The sequence below is a fragment of the Triticum urartu genome, chromosome 4 (genome assembly GCF_003073215.2).
Source record: "Triticum urartu cultivar G1812 chromosome 4, Tu2.1, whole genome shotgun sequence".
NCBI classification, from domain to species: domain Eukaryota; kingdom Viridiplantae; phylum Streptophyta; class Magnoliopsida; order Poales; family Poaceae; genus Triticum; species Triticum urartu.
The window spans coordinates 617,666,322-617,693,608 of record NC_053025.1 but is presented as its reverse complement, the minus strand read 5'-3'; the positions used below and the strand labels follow the sequence as shown (position 1 = coordinate 617,693,608).

Genomic DNA, 27,287 nt, shown 5'->3' with positions numbered 1-27,287 from the left:
GTCGTCCGGAATGCCATTTTCGCCGGGGGAGGGATGTTCGGTTTCTCTATTCTGGTTGTCCTGTTGGGACGGTTGCTCTAAGGCATGCTCGTCGTCTACCGGCCCATCCTGCTCTATGGCTGGGTCTTTATCGAGGCGGGGCTTGGGTCGGCGTTTACGCCGACGCTTTGATTGTTTTTCGAGAGATCGATCCCTCTTTCCATCCCCGTTTTCCTCGTTGTTGCTTCCTTTAGGGGTATCCACCATGTACACATCGTGAGATGAGGTGGCTGTCCAATGCCCTATAGGCGTTGGTTCTTGGTTGTCTCCTGCATCGTCGTCCATACCGTCGATGTCTTCAGAGTCGAAGTCGAGCATGTCAGTTAAGTCGTCGACAGTGGCTACGAAGTGGGTGGTGGGTGGGTTTTGAATTTCTTCATCATCCGAATCCCATCCTTGCTGGCTGTAGTCCGGCCAGGGCTCTCCTGATAAAGAGAGAGACTTTAGCGCATTCGGGACGTCGCCGAAGGGCGAGTGCTGAAAGATGTCTGTGGCGGTGAACTCCATTATCGGCGCCCAATCGGATTCGATCGGCAGGGGCGCGGGGGGCTCGGAGTTCGGAAAGGAATCCGGCTCCTCGGAGTCACGGGCCATGCGGAGTGCAGGGCTGGAGTTCGGCTTAATCGCCTCTAAGATCGCAGCCCCTGAGGCAGCGTCCAACCGCTGATCCTCGATCGGCGTAGTAGGCTCCGAATCAATGGTCGGAACCAATGCGTGTGTGGCCTCCAAGGCGCTGTTCGGCGGCAGAGCTATATCATGCCCATCGAGACAGTGCGGCGCGCTTGGCTGTGGCTCGAATCCGTCGAAGATCAAGTCCCCGCGGATGTCAGCCGTGTAGTTTAGGCTTCCAAACCTGACCTGATGGCCAGGAGCGTAGCTTTCGATCTGCTCAAGGTGGCCAAGCGAATTGGCCCGCAGTGCGAAGCCGCCGAAGACGAAGATCTGTCCAGGGAGAAAAGTCTCACCCTGGACTGCATCGTTGTTAATGATCGAAGGAGCCATCGGGCCTAAAAGCGACGACACAGAAGAACTCTCAATGAAAGCACCAATGTCGGTGTCAAAACCGGCGGATCTCGGGTAGGGGGTCCCGAACTGTGCGTCTAGGCCGGATGGTAACAGGAGGCAAGGAACACGATGTTTTACCCAGGTTCGGGCCCTCTTGATGGAGGTAAAACCCTACGTCCTGCTTGATTAATATTGATGATATGGGTAGTACAAGAGTAGATCTACCACGAGATCAAGGAGGCTAAACCCTAAAAGCTAGCCTATGGTACGATTGTTGTATGATGAAGTTGTCCTACGGACTAAAACCCTCCGATTTAAATAGACACCGGAGAGGGTTAGGGTTACACAAAGTCAGTTACAATGGTAGGAGATCTTGAATATCCGCATCGCCAAGCTTGCCTTCCACGCCAAGGAAAGTCCCATCCGGACACGGGACGAAGTCTTCAATCTTGTATCTTCATAGTCCTGGAGTCCAGCTGAAGGTATAGTCCGGCTATCCGAACACCCCCTAATCCAGGACTCCCTCACCCATCATTTCCCTTCCCCACCGATTGTTATCCCCCTTTTTTAGGGATCTTGATCTTATCCCATCGGGATATGATCTTATTCCTTCTAAGGGGGGATCTTGGTGCGCCTTGACTAGGGGTGTGGGGCCTTGCCCCCACTACCCACGTTCATGTGGGTCCCCCCATGCATGTGGGCCCCACTCCGGAACCTTCTAGAACCTTCCCGATACAATACCGAATAATCCCGAACATTTTCCGGTGGCCAAAATAGGACTTCCCATATATAAATCTTTACCTACGGACCATTCCGGAACTCCTCGTGACGTGTGGGATCTCATCTGGGACTCCGAACAACATTCAATAACTGCACACTAATTGCCATAACAACTCTAGCGTCACTGAACCTTAACTGTGTAGACCCTACAGGTTCGGGAATCATGCAGACATGACCGAGACAACTCTCTCGCCAATAACCAACAGCGGGATCTGGATACCCATGTTGGCTCCCACATGTTCCACGATGATCTCATCGGATGAACCACGATGTCGAGGATTCAATCAATCCTGTATACAATTCCCTTTGTTAATCGGTATGTTACTTGCCCGAGATTCGATCGTCGGTATCCCAACACCTCGTTTAATCTCGTTACCGGCAAGTCACTTTTACTCGTTCCGTAACACAGCATCCCGTGATCAACTCTTTGGTCACATTGAGCTCATTATGATGATGTCCTACCGAGTGGGCCCAGAGATACCTCTCCGTCACATGGAGTGACAAATCCCAGTCTCGATTTGTGCCAACCCAACAGACACTTTTGGAGATACCCGTAGTGTGCCTTTATAGCCACCCAGTTAAGTTGTGACGTTTGGCACACCCAAAGCATTCCTACGGTATCCGGGAGTTGCACAATCTCATGGTCTAAGGAAATGATACTTGACATTAGAAAAGCTTTAGCAGACGAACTACAAGATCTTGTGCTATGCTTAGGATTGGGTCTTGTCCATCACATCATTCTCCTAATGATGTGATCCCATTATCAACGACATCCAATGTCCATGGTCAGGAAACCGTAACCATCTATTGATCAACGAGCTAGTCAACTAGAGGCTTACTAGGGACATATTGTGGTCTACGTATTCACACATGTATTACGGTCTTTGGTTAATACAATTTTAGCATGAACAATAGACAATTATCATGAACAAGGAAATATAATAATAACCATTTTATTATTGCCTCTAGGGCATATTTCCAACAGTCTTCCACTTGCACTAGAGTCAATAATCTAGTTCACATCACTATGTGATTGTAATGAATCCAACACCCATGGGGTTTGATCATATCTTGCTTGTGAGAGAGGTTATTAGTCAACGAGTCTGAACCTTTCAGATCCGTGTGTGCTTTACAAATCTCTATGTCATCTTGTAGATACAGCTGCCATGCGCTACTTGGAGCTATTCCAAATAACTGCTCTACTATACGAATCTGGTTTACTACTCAGAGTCATCCAGATTAGTGTCAAAGTTTGCATCGACGTAACCCTTTACGACGAACTCTTTTACCACCTCCATAATCGAGAAAATTCCTTAGTCCACTAGTTACTAAGGATAAGTTTGACCGTTGTGATGTGATCCATTCCTGGATCACTCTTGTACCCCTTGATTGACTCATGGCAAGGCACAATTCAGGTGTGGTACACAGGATAGCATACTGTAGAGCCTACGTCTAAAGCATAGGGGACGACCTTCATCCTTTCTCTCTCTTCTGACGTGGTCAGATCTTGAGTCTCACTCAATGCTCACACCTTATAACACAGCTAAGAACTCCTTTGCTGATCTTATTTGAACTCCTTCAAAATCTTGTCACGGTATGTATTCATTTGAAAGTACTATTAAGCATTTTTTATCTATCCTTATAGATCTTGATGCTCAATGTCCAAGTAGCTTAATCCAGGTTTTCCATTGAAAAACACTTTTCAAATAACCCTATATGCTTTCTAGAAATTCTACATCATTTCTGATCAACAATATGTCAACAACATATACTCATCAGAAATTCTATAGTGCTCCCACTCACTTCTTTGGAAATACAAGTTTCTCATAAACTTTGTATAAACCCAAAATCTTTGATCATCTCATCAAAGCGTATATTCCAACTCCGAGATGCTTACTCCAGTCCTTAGAAGGATTGGTGGAGCTTTGCATACTTGTTAGCATCTTTTAGGATTGACAAAAACCTTCTGGTTGCATCACATACAACCTTTCCTCAAGAAAATTGTTGAGGAAACAATGTTTTGACATACTATCTGCAAGATTTCATAAATAATGCAGTGACTGCTAATACAATTCCAACAGACTCTTAGCATCGCTACGAGTGAGAAAGTCTCACCGCAGTCAACTCCTTGAACTTGTCGGAAAACATCTTAACGACAAGTCGAGCTTTCTTAATGGTGATACTTACCATCATTGTCCGTCTTCCTTTTAAAATCCATCTGTACCCAATAGCCTTACGACCATCAAGTAGTTCTTCCAAAGTCTATACTTTGTTTTCACACATGGATCCTCTCGGATTTTATGGCCTCGAGCCATTTGTCGAAATCCAGGCCCACCGTCGTTTCTCCATAGCTCGTAGGTTCATTGTTGTCTAGCAACATGACCTCCAAGACAGGATTACGTACCACTCTAAAATAGTACGCATCCTTGTCGACCTACGAGGTTTGGTAGTGACTTGATCCGAAGTTTCATGATCACTATCATCAGCTTCCACTTCAATTGGTGTAGGCGCTATAGGAACAACTTCCTGTGCCCTGCTACACACTGGTTGAAGTGACGGTTCAATAACCTCATCAAGTCTCCACCATCCTCCCATCCAATTCTTTCGAGAGAAACTTTTCCTCGAGAAAGGACCCGTTTCTAGAAACAATCACTTTTGCTTCCGGATCCGAAATAGGAGGTATACCCAACTGTTTTGGGTGTCCTATGAAGATGCATTTATCCGCTTTGGGTTCGAGCTTATCAGGCTAAACCCTTTTCACATAAGCGTCGCAGCCCCAAACTTTTAAGAAAGGACAGCTTAGGTTTCTCTAAACCATAGTTCATACGGTGTCATCTCAATGGAATTACGTGGTGCCCTATTTAAAGTGAATGCGGTTGTCTCTAATGCCTAACCCATAAACGATAGTGGTAATTCGATAAGAGACATCATGGTTTGCACCACATCCAATAGGGTGCAGCTATGATGTTCGGACACACCATCACACTATGGTGTTCCAGGCGGCATTAGTTGTGAAACAATTTCCACAATGTCTTAGTAGTGTACCAAACACGTAACTCAGATATTCATCTCTATGATCATATCATAGACATTTTATCCTCTTATCACGACGATCTTCAACTTCACTCTGAAATTACTTGAACCCTTCAATAATTCAGACTTGTGTTTCATCAAGTAAATATACTTAGAATCTACTCAAATCATCTGTGAAGTAAGAGCATAACGATATTCACTGCGTGCCTCAGCACTCATTGGATTGCACACATCAAATGTATTACTTCCAACAAGTTGCTCTCTTGTTTCATCTCACTGAAAACGAGGCCTTTCAGTCATCTTGCCCATGTGGTATGATTTGCATGTCTCAAGTGATTCAAAATCAAGTGAGTCCAAACGATCCATCTGCATGGAGTTTCTTCATGCGTATAAACCAATAGACATGGTTCGCATGTCTCAAACTTTTCAAAAAACGAGTGCGTCCAAAGATCCATCAACATGGAGCTTCTTCATGCGTTTTAAACCAATATGACTCAAATGGCAGTGCCACAAGTATGTGGTACTATCATTACTATCTTATATCTTTTGGCATGAACATGTGTATCACTACGATCGAGATTCAATGAACCATTCATTTTAGGTGCAAGACCATTGAAGGTATTATTCAAATAACCAGAGTAACCATTATTCTCCTTAAATGAATAACCATATTGTGATAAACATAATCCAATCATGTCTATGCTCAACACAAATACCAAATAACAATTATTTAGGTTTAACACCAATCTCGATGGTAGAGGGAGCATGCGATGCTTGATCACATCAACCTTGGAAACACGTCCAACACATATTGTCATCTCACCTTCAGCTAGTCTCCGTTTATTCCGTAGCTTTTTATTTCGAGTTACTACCACTTAGCAACCTAACTGGTATTTAATACCCTGGTGCTACTAGGAGTACTAGTAAAGTACACATTATAATGTATATCCAATATACTTCTATCGGCCTTGCCAGCCTTCTCATCTACCAAGTATCTAGGGTAGTTCTGCTTCAGTGACCGTTCCCCTCATTTCAGAAGCACTTAGTCTCGGGTTTGGGTTCAACCTTGGGTTTCTTCACTAGAGCAGCAACTGATTTGTCGTTTCATGAAGTATCCCTTTCTTGCCCTTGCCCTTCTTGAAACTAGTGGTTTTACTAACCATCAACAATTGATGCTCCTATTTGATTTCTACTTTTGCGGTGTCGCGAATAGCTCAAGGATCATCATATCTATCCCTAATATGTTATAGTTCATCACAAAGCTCTAGTAGCTTGGTGGCAGTGACTTTGGAGAACCATCACTATCTCATCTGGAAGATTAACTCCCACTCGATTCAAGCGATTGTAGTACTCATACAATCTAAGCACATGCTCAACGATTGAGCTTTTCTCCTTAGTTTGCAAGCTTAAGAAACTTGTCAGAGGTCTCATACCTCTTGACGTGGGCACTAGCCTGAAATCCCAATTTCAGTCCTTGGAACATCTCATATGTTCTGCGATGTTTAAAAACGTCTTTGGTGCCTCAATTCTAAACCATTTAGCATTACACACTGAACTATCATGTAGTCATCAAAACGTGTATCTCAGATGTTAGCAACATCCACAACCGACACTCCAGGTTCAGCACATCGAGCGGTGCATTAAGGACATAATCCTTCTGCGCAGCAATGAGGACAATTCTCAGTTTACGGACCCAGTCTGCATAATTGCTATTGTCAACTCTCAACTAAATTTCTCTAGGAACAAATCTAAAACAGTAGAACCAAAGCGTGAGCTACAACATAATTTGCAAAGACCTTTTGACTATGTTCATGATAATTAAGTTCATCTAATCAAATTATTTAAAGAACTCCCACTCAGATAGACATCTCTCTAGTCATCTAAGTGATACATGATCCGAGTCAACTAGGCCGTGTCCGATCATCACGTGAGACGGACTAGTCATCATCGGTGAACATCTTCATGTTGATCGTATCCACTATACGACTCATGTTCGACCTTTCGGTCTCCTGTGTCCCGAGGCCATGTCTGTGCATTCTAGGCTCGTCAAGTCAACCTAAGTGTTTTGCATGTGTAAATCTGGCTTACACCCGTTGTATGCGAATGTTAGAATCTATCACACCCGATCATCACGTGGTGCTTCGAAACAACGAACTTTCGCAATGGTGCATAGTTAGGGGGAACACTTTCTTGAAATTTTATGAGGGATCATCTTATTTATGCTACCGTCGTTCTAAGCAAATAAGATGTAAAAACATGATAAACATCACATGCAATCAAATAGTGACATGATATGGCCAATATCATTTTGCTCCTTTTGATCTCCATCTTCGGGGCGCCATGATCATCATCTTCACCGGCATGACACCATGATCTCCATCATCGTGTCTTCATGAAGTTGTCTCGCCAACTATTACTTCTACTAATATGGCTAACGGTTAGCAATAAAGTAAAGTAATTAAATGGCGTTTTCATTGACACACAGGTCATATAACAAATTCAGACAACTCCTATGGCTCCTGCCGGTTGTCATATTCATCGACATGATGCAAGTCGTGATTCCTATTACAAGAACATAATCAATCGCATACATCACATATATCATTCATCACATCCTTTTGGCCATATCACATCACACGACATATGATGCAAGAACAAGTTAGACGTCCTCTAATTGTTGTTGCAAGTTTTTCCATGGCTGCTATAGGTTTCTAGCACGAACGTTTCTTACCTACGCCAAAACCACAACGTGATATGACAATTTCTATTTACCCTTCATAAGGACCCTTCTCATCGAATCCGATCCGACTAAAGTGGGAGAGACAGACACCCGCTAGCCACCTTATGCAACTAGTGCATGTCAGTCGATGGAACCTGTCTCACGTAAGCGTACGTGTAAGGTCGGTCCAGGCCGCTTCATCGCACGATGCCGCCGAATCAAGATAAGACTAGTAATGGCAAGTAAATTGACAAAATCGATGCCCACAACAACTTGTGTTCTAATCGTGCATAGAAACTACGCATATACCTAGCTCGTGGTGCCATTGTTGGGGATCGTTGCAGAAATTAAATTTTTTCTACGCATCACCAAGATCAATCTATGGAGAGACTAGCAATGAGAGAGAGGGGAGTGCATGTTCATACCCTTGAAGATCGCGATGCGGAAGCGTTACAAGAACGCGGATGAAGGAGTCGTGCTCGTAGCGATTCAAATCGCGGTTGATTCCGATCTAAGCGCCGAACAATCGCGCCTCCGCGTTCAACACATGTACAGCCCGGGGACGTCTCCTCCTTCTTGATCCAGCAAGGGGAGAGGAGAAGTTGAGGGAGAGCTCCGGCAGCACGACGGCGTGGTGGTGGAGCTTGCAGTTCTCCGGCAGGGCTTCACCAAGCACTACTACTACGGAGGAGGTGTTGGGGAGGGAGAGGGTTACGCCAGGGGAAGGGGTGCGGCTCCCATGCGCCTCCCCACTATATATAGGGGTGGAGGGGGCTGATTTCTTGCCCTCCAAGTCCATTGGGGCGTTGGCAAAGGTGGGGGAAAGAAATCCCATCATTTCCCTTCCCCACCGATTGTTATCCCCCTTTTTTAGGGATCTTGATCTTATCCCTTCGGGATATGATCTTATTCCTTCTAAGGGGGGATCTATGTGCGCCTTGACCAGGGGTGTGGGGCCTTGCCCCCACTACCCACTTTCATGTGGGTCCCACTCCGGAGCCTTCTAGAACCTTCCCGGTACAATATCGAAAAATCCCGAACATTTTCCGGTGGCCAAAATAGGACTTCCCATATATAAATATTTACCTCCGGACCATTCCGGAACTCCTCGTGACATCTGGGATCTCATCCGGGACTCCGAACAACATTCGGTAACTGCACACTAATTCCCATAACAACTCTAGCGTCACCGAACCTTAAGTGTGTAGACCATACGGGTTCGGGAATCATGCAGACATGACCGAGACAGCTCTCTGGCCAATAACCAACAGCGGGATCTGGATACCCATGTTGGCTCCCACATGTTCCACGATGATCTCATCAGATGAACCACGATGTCGGGGATTCAATCAATCATGTATACAATTCCCTTTGTCAATCGGGTACGTTACTTGCCCGAGATTTGATCGTCGATATCCCAATACCTCGTTCAATCTCGTTACCGACAAGTCACTTTTACTCATTCCGTAACACATCATCCCGTGATCAACTCTTTGGTCACATTGAGCTCATTATGATGATGTCCTACCGAGTGGGCCCAGAGATACCTCTCCATCACACGGAGTGACAAATCCCAGTCTTGATTCGTGCCAACCCAACAAACACTTTTGGAGATACCCGTAGTGTGCCTTTATAGCCACCCAGTTATGTTATGACGTTTGGCACACCCAAAGCATTCCTACGGTATCCGAGAGTTGCACAATCTTATGGTCTAAGGAAATGATACTTGACATTAGAAAAGCTTTAGCAGACGAACTACACGATCTTGTGCTATGCTTAGGATTGGGTCTTGTCCATCACATCATTCTCCTAATGATGTGATCCCATTATCAACGACATCCAATGTCCATGGTCAGGAAACCGTAACCATCTATTGATCAACGAGCTAGTCAACTAGAGGCTTACTAGGGACATATTGTGGTCTACGTATTCACACATGTATTACGGTCTCCGGTTAATACAATTATAGCATGAACAATAGACAATTATCATGAACAAGAAAATATAATAATAACCATTTTATTATTGCCTCTAGGGCATATTTCCAACAATTTTCTCTTTTATTTCTTTTATAGCGGACATCCCATCTTTATTGGATCCTTCTTTTATTTCTTGTCATGCATGTCCTTATTTATTGGGTGTCTCTAGAAAATTTATCTTCAATTTCATGTCCAATCCTGTTTTTGCCGGGGTGTTCATCCCCAATCTAAATCAGTACCGGTATTAAAAAAATACGGATAATGCATTATTGATTAACATTGCAGCCTAGATATTATTTTTAAATTGTTAACAGGTAAAATAATATCATATTCAGATTCTACATATTTTTCTAATCAAATTTCATTATATAACATGTTAAATTTAGAGTTACGGTTTAGAAGATATAAGTATTTTTAAAAACATTTGATATGTACTTCGAGTTTAATGTCAGAAACATTAGGGGGTTTTCTGTAAAATATCAAAACGGACTAAGAATACATATTTCTTTTATTAGTAGGTATAGAAAGTTAATGAATCCTGACCGAGATGCTGATCGATATTGGACGACTGTTTTCTTGCCCGAAGGAAACTAGAACTCGACGTCATCTGTAAACTGCATGGCGGAGAAACATACTGTCATCATCAATGAGTAATGTGGCAATATACACTTGCGTGAGGAAAACTATTTTGTAGAGCACAGGCTTAGGTGCACCTCCTTATCTAGCGTGCCTTGCTTGAGCATGTGGATTACAAGAGTAACAAGGTGCTCCCGAATATAGGGCTCTCGTATTCAACTCGAACATAGTCGTCTCCTTTCTCCACCACACGAGGACTGAAGTTGTCTGGCTTTGTCTTGGTCACCTGCCAACAGGTATTACAATACAACATGTTGATATGACTTGAGTAATTTACCCTCCCACTGCGCACTATAGAAACAAGATTGAGATGTTACATATACAACTTCAATGAGCACTTTCATGGCCTCATCTTTGCTTATGGGTTTACCCCTGGGGCCATCCTTGGGATTGAAATTCCTAAAAAAGGTCATGTTCAGTACTCCACGCTACAGATAAATCTTTCAAACAACAACAACAAAGCCTTTAGTCCCAAACAAATTGGAGTAGGCTAGAGGTGAAACCCATAAAAACTCGTGACCAACAGATGAATCCTTCAAACAATTTTACAAAATCCAGATATATTAACTAGCTATCAAAGAAGAACCTGATGTTCACGACCTGGCCTGGTAAGTGCTAACCCGTCGCTGTTGTTCAGAAATATTTGTTTAAGTCCTTTCCAATCGTCTCGTTTCTTGAGCCATGTGATTAGCGATCCAGGCGACTGGATAGACAAGCCTAGGCATCCAAAATTGATTGCCTGGGCCATGCTAATCAAACTTTCTTGTTTCGCAAGCCAGGCTAACTAATTCCCCATGTTCTCCAGCCAGGCCAACTCCCTCATCACTAGGACGCCAGCCAAACGAGAGCTAGGCAGCTCCCAGGGAGGCCCTAGGCCAGGCGCCAAACGTCCCAGATGGGAACCAAACTGACCTTATATCCATGACAAGATGATAGAAAAAACAAGCCACCAATGAATTCATATAGCTCTAGGCCCGAGGATTGTAGCTTGATGATGAGTACTTCACCACTAGGTTGCCAGTTTGGATGCATGAATCCCACCTCAAAGTGTTTGCGGGCAATGAAGCATGTCTTCGGTTTAATCCACCCCCCCCCCCCCCCCCCCCCCCCCCCCTCTCTCTTTCCAAAAAAACCTAGTTAATATATTTGCCATCGTTTTGATTGCTCGTGTTTCTGACAAAAAGTAGAGTTGCTAGCGAGCATATGTATTCTAGATCATTTGCAACCAACCAAGCAAGAGCCGATTTACGCAATTGCAAACATATTGGTACTTATGTTGATACTTCATACACTTTTGAATCATGATTTAACTATATTTAAACTTGATGCTATTATACTCTAGAATCAACTTCAAGATTCTAAAACACTATCATTTTCTATACATGTCAGTGAAACAGCGTACAAGTGCACATATAAATGCACACTTCAACACAATAATGGAGATCAACTCGTTTCAAAGTATGTGACCCTTAGCATGAACCCAAACTCATTTTATTGCGAAAATATTTTCCTTAAACAGGTCAAAACTAGCTTAAAATCAACAATTATAGTTTTGATTTTGCACAAACAATTGTATACTTAATGAATAATATTAGAAATATATGACAATATGCACCTTATACACAAACATGGTTACATTGTTAGTTCTCTTAGTTATATTTGAAAATATTATTTAAAATAATATACTGAAATTATCAATAAAACCGGCATATTTTTAATGAAAAGATTAACCATGATAAGTGGAAATGTTTAGTATAAACATATAAGAAATTTAATTTGCATTAAAATATAAATGAGAAATTTTATGGTGCATCGATCTACGGGATAAAGTGGGTATATACAAGGAATTTAATTTGTTTGTAATTCCAAATGTTTGATTTTATGTTGAATCATTCTATAGGATAAAATAGGTATATCCAAAGAATTTAATTTGCATGGAAATCCAAATGAGTGAATTTACGATTTATCGTTTTACAGGATAAGTGTATTGTGCATAATCAATCAAACAGTTGTAATGTATTGTGCTAGGTCTAGTTTTACAAGAATAACTGATTTTTTTTGTACAAAGTCATAATTATTCTAAAAAAATTAATTGATCTTAATTACAATTCATCCATACATGGCTTATGTGTGTGTTAATTCAAATAACTTAGTGGTTCATTTGTCGCCTTCTGATAGTTCCAATCCTGAGCGAAGAACACCTCAATCGCTAATAACGAAAAAATCCAATAATTCATGATAATTTACTAAATTCATGATTTCAAAAAAACATGCAAATATTTTTTACAATATATGAACATGTTTTCAAAATTTGGGATTTAAAAAAAATCATGAAGATTCTTTAGAAACCGCATACGTTGAAAAATTGTGGTGTTGGGCCAGCCGACCATAACTTGTGGCCACATTTGCTCCATTATTCTGTGCTAGAACTCTCATCAAATAAGCTTGGATGAATGACAACGGTGTAAAGTGTACTGTCAAAATGGAATAGCCCAACTCATGATAGGCTCAGACATAGTATTTCGGAATGCAGATACATGTGTCTATTTGGGCTATTGAACAAGCCCATGGTTATACATGATTATTCTATAAAGGTCCACTGCACAATGATTCTTTGTGTGTGTGTGTGTGTTTGCTGTTAAAAAAACTTACCTTTTATGTAAAAACATGTTTTTTCTTAAAACAGTACTAAGACTTTATTCCTGGGATGATGATAAATCGTTTACAAGGCACCAAGAAATAAAATTGTCTCAAAAGCAAGAAGATGTAGTACTGTAGCAGTTTCTGGCTAAAGTATGAGCTACTGTTGAATTTGCTCGGTGAAAGCTATGGGTGTATGTAACTTTTGCAAAATTCTTTGCTATCTCCTTCAGCCCAGGCATAGTAGCAACATCTCGACCCATTGTAATAATGGAACCCCTCAACGGAATCTACTGCGAAGCTGCAATCAGGACTCAATGTGCAGGTTGGTGCATCCAATTTGGACAGCGAGAAGCAAAGCCATTTTTTATAGCAACCGGTTCAGCTGAATCCACACTCGTCGGATGTGATAGGAGCCACGTCGCGGCTGCAATGAAAAAATGTTAGTACGCCACGAATGATGTAATGCAGCAGCATTTTCAAGCTTATATTAGCAGTTGTTCGTGTGTGATTATCCCGAGGGGAGGGGAGGATCTGCCTTGTTCTAGTGGTGCTACTGCTTGCTAGCTGAAGAACAAATAGCTCTTGTCATATATAGTAGGGCATATGTTGCTCAATTTTCTTGTACTTTCTAGAATTGTATGGCTGCATTTGTCACCTCGTTTTCCTTATGGAAATTAATTTACCGATTTCGAAACAAAACCTCCAAAGTTTCATCCCCATATATGTACATTTGACTCGTTTAATTCAGAGTATTTTATGGTTGTAGTTATGGTCAAACGTCAGCAGCCTTAGAATCATGAGAGAATTCCTTATTTAACACTGTTTTAAAATTTGTTGCCTTATTTAACACCAGAAAACGTTTTCTTCCTTATTTGACACTGAGTCTAAATTTTATGTCTTTTATGACACTTTCGTTCATTTTTAGCCTTAGTGGTGTTAAATGTCACCTGAAAAGACGTATTTGCTCCTAATGTGATATGTGACATGTGACCAAGAATTTACATGCATGTGTGTATCGGGCCAACTTGTTTTGTGTTGGCCTTGGTCCTGACCTCGACGGCGTTGTAGCAGTGTGCTTTCCGACGTACATTCATAGTACTTTCCAAGCTAATGGGTTCCGTACGAAGCTAGCACGTACACAATAAACAAGTAGGCGGGCAGGTGGATCGATTCTAGTTGGACGTATACTTATGTACGTACCAGAGGAAGCTAGCTAGCAGCCGTTATCTCGCTTGATGATTCTACTTTGGCTGGCTAGCTAACCAGCTATATGTATTGGAGGAAGCTAGCTAACACCGTAACACGAACACACGAGGCGATTGATGATGGCCACACGGTCTTTCTTTCAATCTCAACTCAGGGTTGTTATAAAGGGGCTGGGTACATACATATATACACTACGTTACACCTAGCATTTTTTGTAGCTATTCATGATCTAAACAAATTTATACTGACATCAAGAAACATTGGTCCGAAAAATTTATACTGAATTGCAAAACAACAAGGTGTGTACGGGTGTAAATGGATTTGTCAGGTGTATGGGAGCTCGCCGGGGAGCATCCAAGGGAGGCTGTATGCAACATGTGCGTCCAGCCTTTTGAATGGCAGCCTGACTTAAAGTCGGTTCAATGGAGCACTTAGATCAATTGATGGCAAAACTTCCCGTACTTACTCGGCACTCTAGTATATTATGGGGTTAAGAATATAAAATGGTAGATCTACCAGGCTTGCCATCCAGACAGAGTCGCATACACTGAAGCTAAACTATCACATACCACATGAGGGGTAAAAAATAGGTCTTTTCAAGTGGCATTTAACGCCACTAAGGCTAAAAGTGGACGAAAGTGTCATAAAAGGCATAAAAATTTAGACATGATGTTACATAGGGAAGAAAAAAAATTGAGTGTCAAATAGGAAAACAAAATTTAAAACAGTGTTATATAAGGAATTTTCTCTAGAATCATCGGTGCCCTATAACAATTCACGTAATCACGTTCGTCAAATTTTATGATTGCAGCATTTTGCGTTTCCATTAAATTGTTCGGAATTTCCAAAAATGTTCGTATTTTAAAAAAAACGTTTTTGCAAAAACTGATCAAATATTCGAAAAAATCACGTTTTTATAAAAATGACTAGCACTTACGTACAAAATTTTTTAATGTTTTCAAAAAATGATCTCTTTTAAAAAAAATTTAAAAAATTGTTCGAAACTAAAAAGAACTGACTAAACACCGGATGCTGCAGTAAATAGCGTCGCTACACTGGAACGTGAGTTGCTCTATGGAGCGCCCATGTGCGTTGTGGTGCTATTGAGCGCAATCAGCGAGTCTAGTAAACGTCAATCTGCCTGGCCTAGTGAACAAGCCCATATTAGGCAGAATCATTCTGACGGCCCGCAAGGCATAACGCTTTTTTTTTTTTGGCTATTCTGCATAATTGGCCCTTTGCGAGTGATTATCCCGAGGACCTGCTTTGTTCTTGTGGTTCTAGTTAGAACAAATAGCTGTAGTACTACTGTCTTAGCAGGCAGGGCCTCTCTTGCTCAATTTTCTTTTTGCTTTCTTGTCTTGTCTTTGCCGTGCCAACATCTGTTCATGTACCTAGTGAAATTATGGTGGCATGGTAGCAAAATATTCACTTTGTTGAACGTGCTCCAGCTGACACCATATTTTGCACACTATACATGTGCAGAAAAAAAAGAAGATCCCAAAAAAGGATGTACACTATACATGTGCAAACTTGTGTGATGAAATAAGCAAACAGGTGACCTAAAATCATGATATATATTTTTTGAACATGTGTAATATACATCCATGTGAACATGTAGATTATTTGAAAATTTTGGAACTTGAAAATGTGATTCTCGAACTATTCAAAATAAAGTGCTCACTCGGAGAGGAAAATGTTCGACGAGTCCACTCATCACCTTGCTAATCTTCTTGGACACAATTATAAATTTACTGTTTCCAAAACACAAAAGTTTCATCTTTACATATGTATAGTTGACTCGATTAGATTAGAGCACTGGAGAGTGAGTGAGTGAAACAATGTCGGAGAAAGCATTCGAAGGCTCCATTCATCGCCTCACCTCCCTTGTGGCAATTGGTTCTGCCGATTTCAAAACAAAATCTCCATGGGAGTTTCATCTTCATGTAGTATGTACATTGCACTCCGATTAATTCAGACTACTTAATGACTGAAGTTACGGTCAAACGTCAGCAGCATTTTGCGACGCCTCCTTGGGCTCAGCATTCCGATCATCATCGCCGCCGGCGCCGGCCCGCAGCCGCGCCTTCTCGGCCTCGACGCCCCAGTCCATGCGCGCGATCACCACGAGCAACACCATCAGGCTGGCCGCGGCGCCGATGATGAACCCGGCCAGCAGCCCGGTGATGCCCAGCCGAGCCCTGAACCCCAGCGCCACGCCCACCGGCAGCGCCACCAGGTAGAACCCGCCCAGCACGGCGTACATGCCCACGGCCGGTCTCGCCGTGCCGCGCACGATGCCGCCGCACACGTTCAGCGGGAAGTTGACCACCTCCAGCGCCGCCATCACCTTCATCGCCTTCCCCACGCCGTCCCGCACCTCCGCGCCGTGCGTGTAGAGGCGAGGCCACTGCCGCCGCGACGCCAGCATCAGCAGCCCGCCCAAGGCACCGGCGAGCACGCCACCGAGGATCGAGACGGCGCCGGCCCTGCGCGCCCCCACGGCGTCGCCCGCGCCCAGTGAGTTGGACACGCGCACGGACGCGCTCACGGAGAGGGAGAGCATGCCGGCGAAGAGGAGGTAGTCGAAGTTGAGGGTGATCGCGATCACCGCCACCGCGCGCCGGGCGTCCGGCAGGCGACCCGTGAGCAGGATCAGGATCTCGTAGCACCACCACTCGAGGCACGTGTTGAGGCAGCACGGCACGGCGAGACGGATCAGCCGGAGCCAGTCGGCCGCGGCAGTCTTGGTCTCCTCCGGCCACCACCACCGCGCGCACGGCGCCGCTGTGGCCGCCGTCGTCTTGGCGCTCTTCCTCGCGAGGAGCACGTCGGACGCGAGCACGTAGGCGGAGAGGAGGACCGCGACGACGAGGTCGCTGAGCCAGACGGCGGCGGCGACGCCCTCGACGGCCCTGGTCCGCGCCAGCCACGCGGTGAGCGGGACGTGGACGGTGAGGCCCACGGCGGAGGCGAAGAGCGTGGGGAGCGTCACCTCCTGGGAGCTGAGGTACGACTTGAGCGGGGCGAGGAAGGAGGTGACGGCGAGGTCGGGGAGGAGGCACAGCACGTACCGCCGCGCCACCACTGCGATGTCGGGCTGCTGGCCGAAGACGCGGAGGAGCACGGTGTCGACGCGGAGCCAGAGGAGCGCGATGGGCAGGGAGGCGGCGAGCAGCATGGCGGTGGCCATGAGCAGCGTGCGGCGGAGCAGGGCCGCGTTCCCGGCCCCGTGCGCCTGGCCGCAGATGGGGTCCATGGCGCCGCATAGGCCCGTGAGCACCGCGAAGCCCGTGGCGTTGGCGAAGCTGAAGCCGAGCGTGCCGGCGGCGAGCTGGAGGTCGCCGAGGCGGCCGAGGAAGGCGGTGGTGACGGCCTGCTTGGCGAACCAGGTGAGGTTCATGCCGATGAGCGGCAGCGCGATGCCCCGCTGCGCCCGCGCCTCGCCGGCCACCGCGCGCGCCCACCCCCAGGGCCTCTTCTCCCTGGCCGCCGGGCACCCATCCTGATGATGCTCTTGCTCATGCCGACCGTGATCATGTGGTGGTGACGGTGGATCCATGGGAGAATGCCTGCCCAGCCCGTGCTCAGTGTGAGCAGAGCAGAATGGGTTTGCTTCGGGGAGAAGGCCGAAGAAGTGATGCAATGCAAGGAGATAGAGATATGGTGACGCCCGTTTTGATCAGGCATACAAAAAGAGATATGCTGATCCAAACCGACTCCAAATTTGGCATTCCCAAATAAATGCCATACCAGCAATTTATTTACTACGTAGCACGAATAGCTGTGGAGCAACTAGGTGGATGACACGGAGGCATGTGAAAAAATTGTACTAGCAACTTTGTGCATGTGGTTGATTTGGGGAGAAATTTGTTAGTAATCCATATTTATACTCTGTGATTCAGCAATAAATATCAAGACCATCTTTCAATTCAAAATAGATATGGTTCGTAAATTTGCAGGAGTTAATTTTGTGATCTGTATAAGATTTGAGTAGTGTTTTGTAGTGTTAGAATAAATATAACGTCGTTCTAAAACAAGAATAAATATTACTCTACATCTTTTGTCGCCAGCTGGACGAAATTGTTACTAACATGTTGAACATGTTTACTACACATATGTATGGAGAAATTTATAAAGTAGACCTAGAAATTATCAGTGACCAACCAAGTTTTAAAATACCATTTTCACAGGATGAACAAATGTTCACAACGTGATGAATACATTTTTAGGTTGTATTAATCACATTTTCTATATGAAACATAGTAGACTGAATAATAAAGAGTATATGGCTTTGTGCACCTATGAATCCAGAGATCAGGGATTATCCTACTTTTTGGAAGAAGAAAAAAAGTGGCATCGACTGACCCTAATAGATACGGGTGGGATAGGTGGATGACACGAGGGCATGTGAAAAACAGGAAGGATAAGCTAGATTTGGCGTCGACTTAATTAATCGGGACTAGATAAGAAGATTAACATACACAACTGATGTACTTAGTGCTAATGGATTCCTGCATCCATGATTACCAAGTGGTGAAGTGGATGAAGATTACCCCGATCTGTTGGTATCATAGCTAGTGGAATGGAAAGGCAGGCACACTCCATCATTGAACAACAAAGATGGTACTTGCTAAGATACATGGAAATTGGCAACACAGTAATCTATACCCCTTTATAGTGTGCGAATACCTTTGAAAGATGGTCGTTGGATGAAGCCAATCCGATGGTGCATAGATGGCAAATTCGAGCACTACTGGCCGTTGGATATCATCTACATTCCATCAGATTTTGCCACATGTACAATCTAGAAGACTCCATGGTTGAACTTAAGCATAATGCACAAACCTTAAAACACAAGCACTTCTCCTTTGTTCTAGAATCTTCCATATCTTAATTGCCCAATTTTTTTAGATGAATTGCCATTATTTGTTTTTACTTTATGCCTTACAACGCACAATTTCATGGATCTTAAAATAGATTAGCTTTTTTAATTAAAAAACTAATTGATTTTGAATGAGATGAACTATAAGAATTAAACAAACATCTACATCATGCATATATGACTCAAAGCTTACATGCTATAATGTGATATTTATTCATAATTTGGTTGCCAAATCTCATGTGTGCAATGCACGTGTACCTTACTACTTCCTCCATTCCTAAATACTCCCTCCGTTCCCAAATATAAGTCTTTCTAGAGATTCCAACAAGTGACTAGCTATATACGAAGCAAAATAAGTGAATCTACACTGTAAAATATGTCTACATACATCCGTATGTTGTAGTCCATTTGAAATGTCTAAAAAGACTTATATTTAGAAACGGATGGAGTATAAGTCTTTCTAGAGATTCCACTATGAACTACATACAAAGCAAAATGAGTGAACCCACACTCTAAAACATGTCTATATACATTTGTATGTAATTTGTAGTGAAATTTTTAAAAAGACTTATATTTAGGAACGGAGGGAGTAGTTAACAAGAGAGAATGAATTCTAGAATGTACTATTGAGGATCAAGATCAAGTAGGTTCACTCCATTCATCATCGCAAAAAAAAAGTAGGAATTCTAGGATGTACGATTGGGGATCAAGATCAACTAGGTTCATTCCATTCATCGCAAAAAAAAGTAGGTTTATTCCATGGAATCCCCTAATCAAACCTGTCCTAGATAAGGCTGAATCTTGATATGTGCATCTACATGCATGGTATGTACAGTATATCTGCATCTGATAACGGTAGCATCATATGTGCAACAAATTCAGGGAAGCTAACTGCATGCCGATCATGCGTGCTGGCTAACTTTGCTTGTGTGTGTGTGTGTGTGGGTCCGTTACAACATAGTTGAAGGTGTGGTGTCACTGAAGAAAAGAAGGCAGTTACCAAACCATACGCCTGCTAAAAGCAGGGCCGGCCCTAGCATCTTAGAGGCCCTTGTGCGAACTTCTGAACTCCACCGGCCATGGGCCCTCGCCTTGGCACGGCTCTGACTGCCACGACTATCACCAATAATATTGTGGCAGGTGTATAGTGGCTGCGACCCGTCGGAAGAACCGACAACGAGATTCATCCAACGAGAAAAATCATTGGTTGCATGATGCCTAATTAGTGGAGTATTGCATGCTTTTTTTAGTTTGAATAGGAGTATTGCATGATGCATGGGGCCTAATTAAAGGAGTGTTGCATGCTTTTTAATTTTGTGGGAAGGAGTATTGCATGCTGCGACTCATACTTGCCAAACTAAATGGGATTTTTGGCTGCATGGAATGGATACACATCTCACACTGCATAGATCCGGCATTAATTGAGATCGATAATCAAGGATATTAGCAGATTGGCTGATTTCATGGCCAAAATTTTCGCCGCAGAGTTAATTCCTAGCTTGGTCGCGCAGCGGGAGTAGGTGACTGGCTGAATGGTTGTCTCTTGGCTGGTCTTTTTACCTTCTCTATCTTTTCTTCTTCCTAATATGCTTATATATCTACTAGAGACATGCAAACGGATGGGCCCCTGCTTGGGCTGGGCCCTAGGCGGCCGCACTCCTCGCCATGCCCCAGGGCCGGCCCTGGCTAAAAGCAGCGACAATCAACGATGATGATAAGATGAGAGCACTGGTGTAGTTAGTGCTAATGGTTGGATTCCTACATGAATGAACGATTACAAAGTGGATCGAGATTACCCCGATCTGTTGCTGCCATAGTTAGTGGGCAGCAAAGGTAGTAGTAGTAGGATCCATGGACATGGACATGGCAAAGCCAGTCAGGATGCAGAGTTCTAGAATGTGCAATTTGTGATCAAAGCTCAAGTTTATTCCATGGATTCCCTTATAATTATAAATCATATCCTAGATAAGGTCATGTTAGATAAATAACTACTGTACACTATATATAGTTCCGGGTGCAAATTAAGTTGACAGTGGTGAGTGACATGATTCAGAGCATCAGATTCACACGCATGATGGATGGATGGAGGGATCTCATCTCTCAAGTGGTGTGGATCCTAGTACTGGCTACAAGGACGGTCACATGCATGATCGATCTGCCACCTGACTCTCACTCACACGCATAGCATGCACTGGTCGACACCTACGAGCTGCTTGGCCAAGTGTACATGCATGCATAGTAGACAAGCTAACAGAAGCATGCGTGATACGTGCAACAAATTCAGGGGAAACGCATGCTAATCATGTGTGCTGGCTAGCTTTGCTCTTATGTGTATGTTTTAAAGACTTTAGATCATGGATCCGTTAGAGTAACTTCAATGGGGCGACCCATTTCGTCCGCCCGCGTCCATTTGGTTCGGCGCGGACAAAAGCGCCGACTCAAACTCAAATCGTGTCTGCCCTGCGTCCGCGCCGACCCATTTCCGGCCTAAAATTGCGCCTGGAATGCGTCGGCGTGGTCACGAAGCAGACGCGCCGCGCGTCTCCTCGCCGTCCGCCGCATCCCCACCTGGCGGCTGTCCAACCGCTACGGTCAACATAATTTATAACGACCGCCCATCTTGGGCCCACGCGTCAGCGACGGCGGTCGTCCTTTTTTAAGCCGGGCGTGCGGCGGGGCCGTCCTCATCCACTACCACTCGCCCCCCCCCCCCCCCCCCCCCCCCCCCCCCCCCCCCCCCCCCCCCCCCCCCGTCCCCATCTGGCCACCCCTGCCCCCACGCCGGCGACAACCCTAGCCACCGCCAGCATGGGTTTCTTCTCCGGTGTCGGCAGCAGCCGCAAGAGCAAAGCCCCCACTCGCCATTCCCCCTCCCTTCCCGCGCCAGCGCGCGCTCCCTGGCAGAGGCGGCGCATCAGCGTGCCGGTGCACCAGGCCGAGTGGCACTGGCACCACCGCGTGCCTCTGCCGTATCCGGACGTGACGCTGCCACACGACTGGCATTTGGATCCGGAGAGGATCCCAGTACCGGCGGCGCCGCGGATGACCAGGGCCCATGCAGAGGAGGTGCGGCGCCGCGGGCGTTGCTGAGCGAGGAGCAGCGCGCCGACCCGCACTTCACCGTCGACTCGCTCAATTGGGCTCGATGGTTCGCCATCGAGCACGAGGAGGCGAGGCGATGCGGCGTCCGCGGCGTCGACCACAGCCTGCCGTCGTCCGCGACGAGGACCAGGAGGCTAAGGCCGCCTACCAGGCGGCCATCAAGGAGGGAGGCGGACGAGGCGGCTTTCGAGGCTGCCATGGCGGAGGCCATGGCCCTCTCCGCGGCGGGCGACTGCGTCTTGCCGCCGGTGGCCCCGCCGTCCCCGCCCAAAGCCGATTCGGAGGAGCCGGCCTACATCGAGCGCTACTCCTGGACCGGAGTAGTCCGCGAGTGGGTCAGCGCTCCGCCGATCTGGCTTGGGGCGACGGAGAAGCAGGAGGCGGCCTACCTCGACCACTGGCGCCGCGTTCGGCTTGCCGAGGACCGCCGGGAGGGCCAGCGCCTGCAGATGCTCGAGCGCGAGGCCGAAGAGGAGGCGCGCCAAGCCCAGGCAGCGGCGGCAAAGCCCGGCATTACCGCCGTCTGGAACACGGGGTTCCCCTGGGCCAGCCCTGCGCCGACGTTGATCGACCTCACCGGTCCCGACGCAGACGCCGCCGCCGACGAGGACGCCTAGGACAGCGCGTCGTCTAGTTTTTAGTATTTTAATTAATGTAATGTGGACTTTCGCCGGCCTTCGTGGCCGGCTTTTATGTTTAATTAAATGCATGTATTTATTTTCAAAATGCTTGCAATACTTTTTTTGGCGCACCGATGAAATGGGTTGGGCCAGCGTTGGGCGCTCGCGCCGACCCAAACACAGCGCCGGACGTTTGTGTCCGCCGGACCAACCCAAACGGATAAAAAGCGGACAAAAGTGCCGTCCGTTTGGGTCGGCCCGTTGGAGTTGCTCTTATACTACTGCTAAGATATCAAATAAAGATGAGGCAGTTATCAAATTAAGTGCCTCCTGAAAGCAACATTAACAAAGATGATGATGATGATGATGATACAAACTTGTAGCCCACAAGAAACTCTGCTGCGACCAAAAAGAAAGAAAGAAAATACCTCTGTTTTGGAGAAGAAAAAGGGAAGGGTAAAGAATGTGTGTATGCGTCTGTTGGATGATAACCAAGCAAAGGCGGCAAATAATGGGCTCACCATCACTCCCCACTATCAGCGGAATAATTTGGCCAAAGTGACTTGCCTCCTCTTTTCGGCAAATCCAAGTGCATTGCTTTGAGGATATCCTACATTTGTTTGTGTGCCTTTCCAGGGTGCAAATGCAATATCGAGGTCTCTTTCCCTTTCTCTTTTGCTAGCAAATTTATGCTTTAATGAATTGGTGGAATTGAAGGAGCAACTTTAGTTAGTTTTCACCATCCTATCCGCCTAATTTGCCTTGCAGATTAAAACAGAGTTGCTTGCAGGAGTTTCTCACGTGCATGGCCATGCATTCCAGCTGCAAGCAAATAAATGTATAATATGTGTATGATCCTTGTCCGCCAAAATGAAAAGAAAAAATGTGTGGTCCTTTTTGGAGGAAAGAAAGGACAAGTGTGATCTCTCTTTTAAAAGGCAAATGGAAGGTTTGGAGGCTGGAGCGGGTTCAATAGGATTTTCTTGAAGAATCACTTTGATAATTTCCACAGAAACATGAGTTTTATTCGCCTCGGTATTCAAGCGGAAATCAAAAGTGTGACTGTTCGCTTTCTAGTCTTAGGGAGTGAATAATTCCTTGACGTACATTTGAGAGAGAGAAAGAGTGGAGGAGGAGAGTGATGTAGTAGTACAATGAAGAGGGGAGATTGACCGGGCTGATCGATGGCACCCCGATCGCATGGGCTAGTCGGCATCGAATGAAACCGACACCCCTAAGTTCAGGGGTGTCGGTGAGTTAAGCAAATCAGAGAAGCAGGAAGGAGAAAAATGTCGGGGCGTATTCACACGACTGGACTAGGCAGTGAACGCGGCGATGTTGTTCGGTGAGTAAAAATAGCTTGGCTTACCTGAGTTGATATAGACTGATTTTGGTCAATAGAAGGAGTAGCTATCATGATAAGTGATGGTGGAATCCAAAATGATGTGCACTCGGATTTAAAGCGGGGGCACATTTGTTCTCACACGGCTGGACTCTCATCAGTCATGCGTCCATCCATCCAGGCGAGTCTAGCTAGCTAGCAGTGTACGTACTATGTCACATACGTAGATGTAGATGATAGGTCACTCACGTCATACACTGTGCCCTGTCATCCATCCGGCCGGGTACATGGTTTTTTGTTTGTCATCTGGATCACCTGCACAACCAAATCGAATCGAATCAAAAAAGCCAACACTGTGATCGATGTGCAGGTGTGATCGACATGTACCATGCATGATGCATGCTTCCTGTCATGTAGTTCACCTTCAATCTCTGTGCACCCCCAGTCAGAGTAAACCCCATTGTTTCAAATACGAAAACATGTCTACATAATTTAGTTCCAGTGTGTTATCAAACAGCAATGTTTCAAATTTATATTTCCCGCAAAAAATAAAGTTTCGAATTTATATGTCGTGTTGTTTGGGGGAAACAGTAAAAGTAGAAGTTTCTATGAAGCGAATCGTATAGTATCTTATTTGTTTGAGATCACGAATCGTATATCTTGATGCAGGGCCCTCGGAAAATTCACTCTCACGCCAATATTATGAAAAATTATCACCTGGGCAATAGTTTTTACGGTAAAATTTGTATACACATAAACGAAGTATGCACACAGATTAGGTAAAATTCAGACTCGAATATTCTTTTTCAATGTGATTCAACTACGAGTAATTATGAATGGAGCATGTTCAGAGTAATAAAGAAGTATGACATATGCGTATGTGGCATATGAGGAGCGGGAATAAATATATGCTCGAAGGAGTAGAGGACAATTTCCCTCTATTTCACCGTGTTTTCTGGGACTAGCCCACCGACTCACCAATCACTTGCATGATGCATAAGTGTGTTCGACGCGTTTTTGTCGCAATTTTATGAAAATATGGCACCAATAGGCATGTACAAGCCTGTATGTAGAAGTGACAAAGATGTTGATTTTCTTTGAAGAGTAATATCGTAACCAACCAGTGGAGAGCATTATTTATGCCTACCTGTACGTTGATCTAATCAGCTTGATTAGCTAGCTATGCATGCAATGAGCCATGCATGGCTCACGTACCCTATGAAGAATGAAGAATATTATGTGTGTAAGAAGCAAATGACCACACGTTCATGCATGCCCGGCCGATCGATCAGGTCGTGGTGCGCCGCATGCTTAGTCGCATACATGCGCGTCACAACAACCCAATAACCAGATGGATAAGTACCAAGGAGCAGATGACTATGATCCACACGCATACGAGTACTTATCTGTTTCAAAAAAATCGGTAACAATCATCTAGCCGGCGCTAGCCTCTGCCTATAAATACGAGAACGGATTGATTAACCAGGGGGGGTGGATGACACGCAGCACCCCATCGGTCCATAACTCACGCACCCGAGGCCGTACGGCGGCAGCGTCATGGAGGTGAGGACGCGCCCACGGCAGCAGCGTCCTGGAGATACGCTCGCCGGGCAACCCGGTCCCGTGGCTGTGCGTGCCCTAAGGAGGAGGAAGCCGCGGATGAACCCATCCGTGTGGCAGCGCGGTGTCATCAGCGCCCTCGCACGCATCCGGCGGCGGCAACACGTGTACCGACGAAGAGCGTGCCATGCATCTGCACCCTCCCATTGTTTATATTGTGTTACTATCTTCTAGCTTGCAGATGGCCTACGGATGAAGATTGGTGAAGCGTGTATACATGCGTGGCTGTGCATGTGTACACAGGCTATCCGGAAGAGAAGAGCACCCAGAGGGAAGCGGTCACACAGAGGCAGCGACTACACGCGCCGACGAAGGCCGCGGGTACCCCGGCGACAGATCATGTGCTGCGCCTCGGTGCACTTGTAGGCCGCAGACGATGGGCCGGTGTCCGCGATGACGATGGACGTCCGCCGGCGAGCCCAGCGAAGCCTTCTGGCCACACGCTACATCAACAATCAACCCCAGCATCCTTCTTTGTTAACGACATGTATAATTAATCTTCTCACCTTTTCTCTCTTTTCATCTCCCGTTTCAGTGAGGAGCGACGATGGAGAGCGCGCCCCGGGGAAGGGAGAGGACCAAGAGGAGATGCTACTGGCGGCGACATAAGCGGCACCGGGTCAGAGCAGCAGGGAAGAAGAATGCATCCGCGGCGACGGCGGCGGCGGGAGTACGTTGCCAACGACGGGCAGGCGGCCGGCGAGATGAAGAACACGCAGCATGGACGCACGGGAGACACAGGCACCCATGGACGCCGTAAGGCCACCGCCCTTCACATCCATCGCGGGAAGGAACGCAGCAACCAGAGGCCCAAAGGCCATCGTGAGATCGCATCTCGCGGAGACGCACAGCGGCAAGGGAGTCCTCGGAGCCTCGCACATCCAGTCACCACGCAAGCAACACCAATGCCGGCGACCGCCTTGTACAAGCGCCAGGAGGAACTAGCCGGTCATGACATGGAGGGGAGGCTCACGTTCCCGGATGCCTTTCATTTTCAGGTGTCATGTTCTTGGCTGGAGATTACTTGGGAGCTGCCGGAGCTTTTCAACGACGCAGCCCAACTGCTAGCCCCGGCGCTCTACCATTGCGGCCTTCATGGCGCTCGGCGAATAGCCCATGGTGTACAGGTCGCGACGCACAGATTGCGACGAACAGGGCCACGATGAACGGGTTCATGACAAAGGATATACAGACATACAAATTTTGCATCACGCTCTTGGAAGAGACGGCATGGCGGAACCGGAGCTCGCTGACGACGCAGCCCGAGACTCGCCTTTCCCTTCAAGACGCACAGATTGCGAGGAACAAGGCCACAGTGGACAGGTTTATGGCGAAGGAGACACCGGTGTACAGGTTTTGTGTCACACTCTTGGAGGGGACGGTGCGGCGGAGCCGAAGCTCGCTGACGGCGTAGCCCGAGACTCGCCTTTCCCATCACGACGTACAGGTCCTTGGTGGAACCAATATCCGCAACGACGTATCTAAGACCGGTTCCTCCTTCACGAGACACGCGTCCCCGACGAACAGGTCAATGGCATACAGATCCTTCATTGTGCCGGAGTTTGCAGCGACGTAGTACCAAACCGGTCCCTCCTTCGAGAGGTTCACCCAGCATGGCGAACAGGTCCACGGCGTCGCCGGCGTACAGGTCACCCTTCGGCGTAGCACCAGCCCAAGG

General features: G+C 46.1%; 1 protein-coding gene across 1 annotated transcript; it reads right to left on the bottom strand.

Annotated features, from left to right (window-relative positions):
* Positions 1-15,882: 15,882 nt before the first annotated feature.
* On the bottom strand, positions 15,883-17,776 carry LOC125553269 (protein DETOXIFICATION 56-like). The gene has a single exon (XM_048717078.1). The coding sequence runs from the start codon at positions 17,600-17,602 to the stop codon at positions 16,043-16,045; it is 1,560 nt and encodes a 519-aa protein (XP_048573035.1). The 5' UTR covers positions 17,603-17,776; the 3' UTR covers positions 15,883-16,042.
* Positions 17,777-27,287: the final 9,511 nt, after the last annotated feature.

Bases quoted from the DNA above. Each gene is read 5' to 3' on its own strand.
- LOC125553269 (XM_048717078.1), bottom strand. From the start codon at position 17,602: ATGGATCCACCGTCACCACCACATGATCACGGTCGGCATGAGCAAGAG.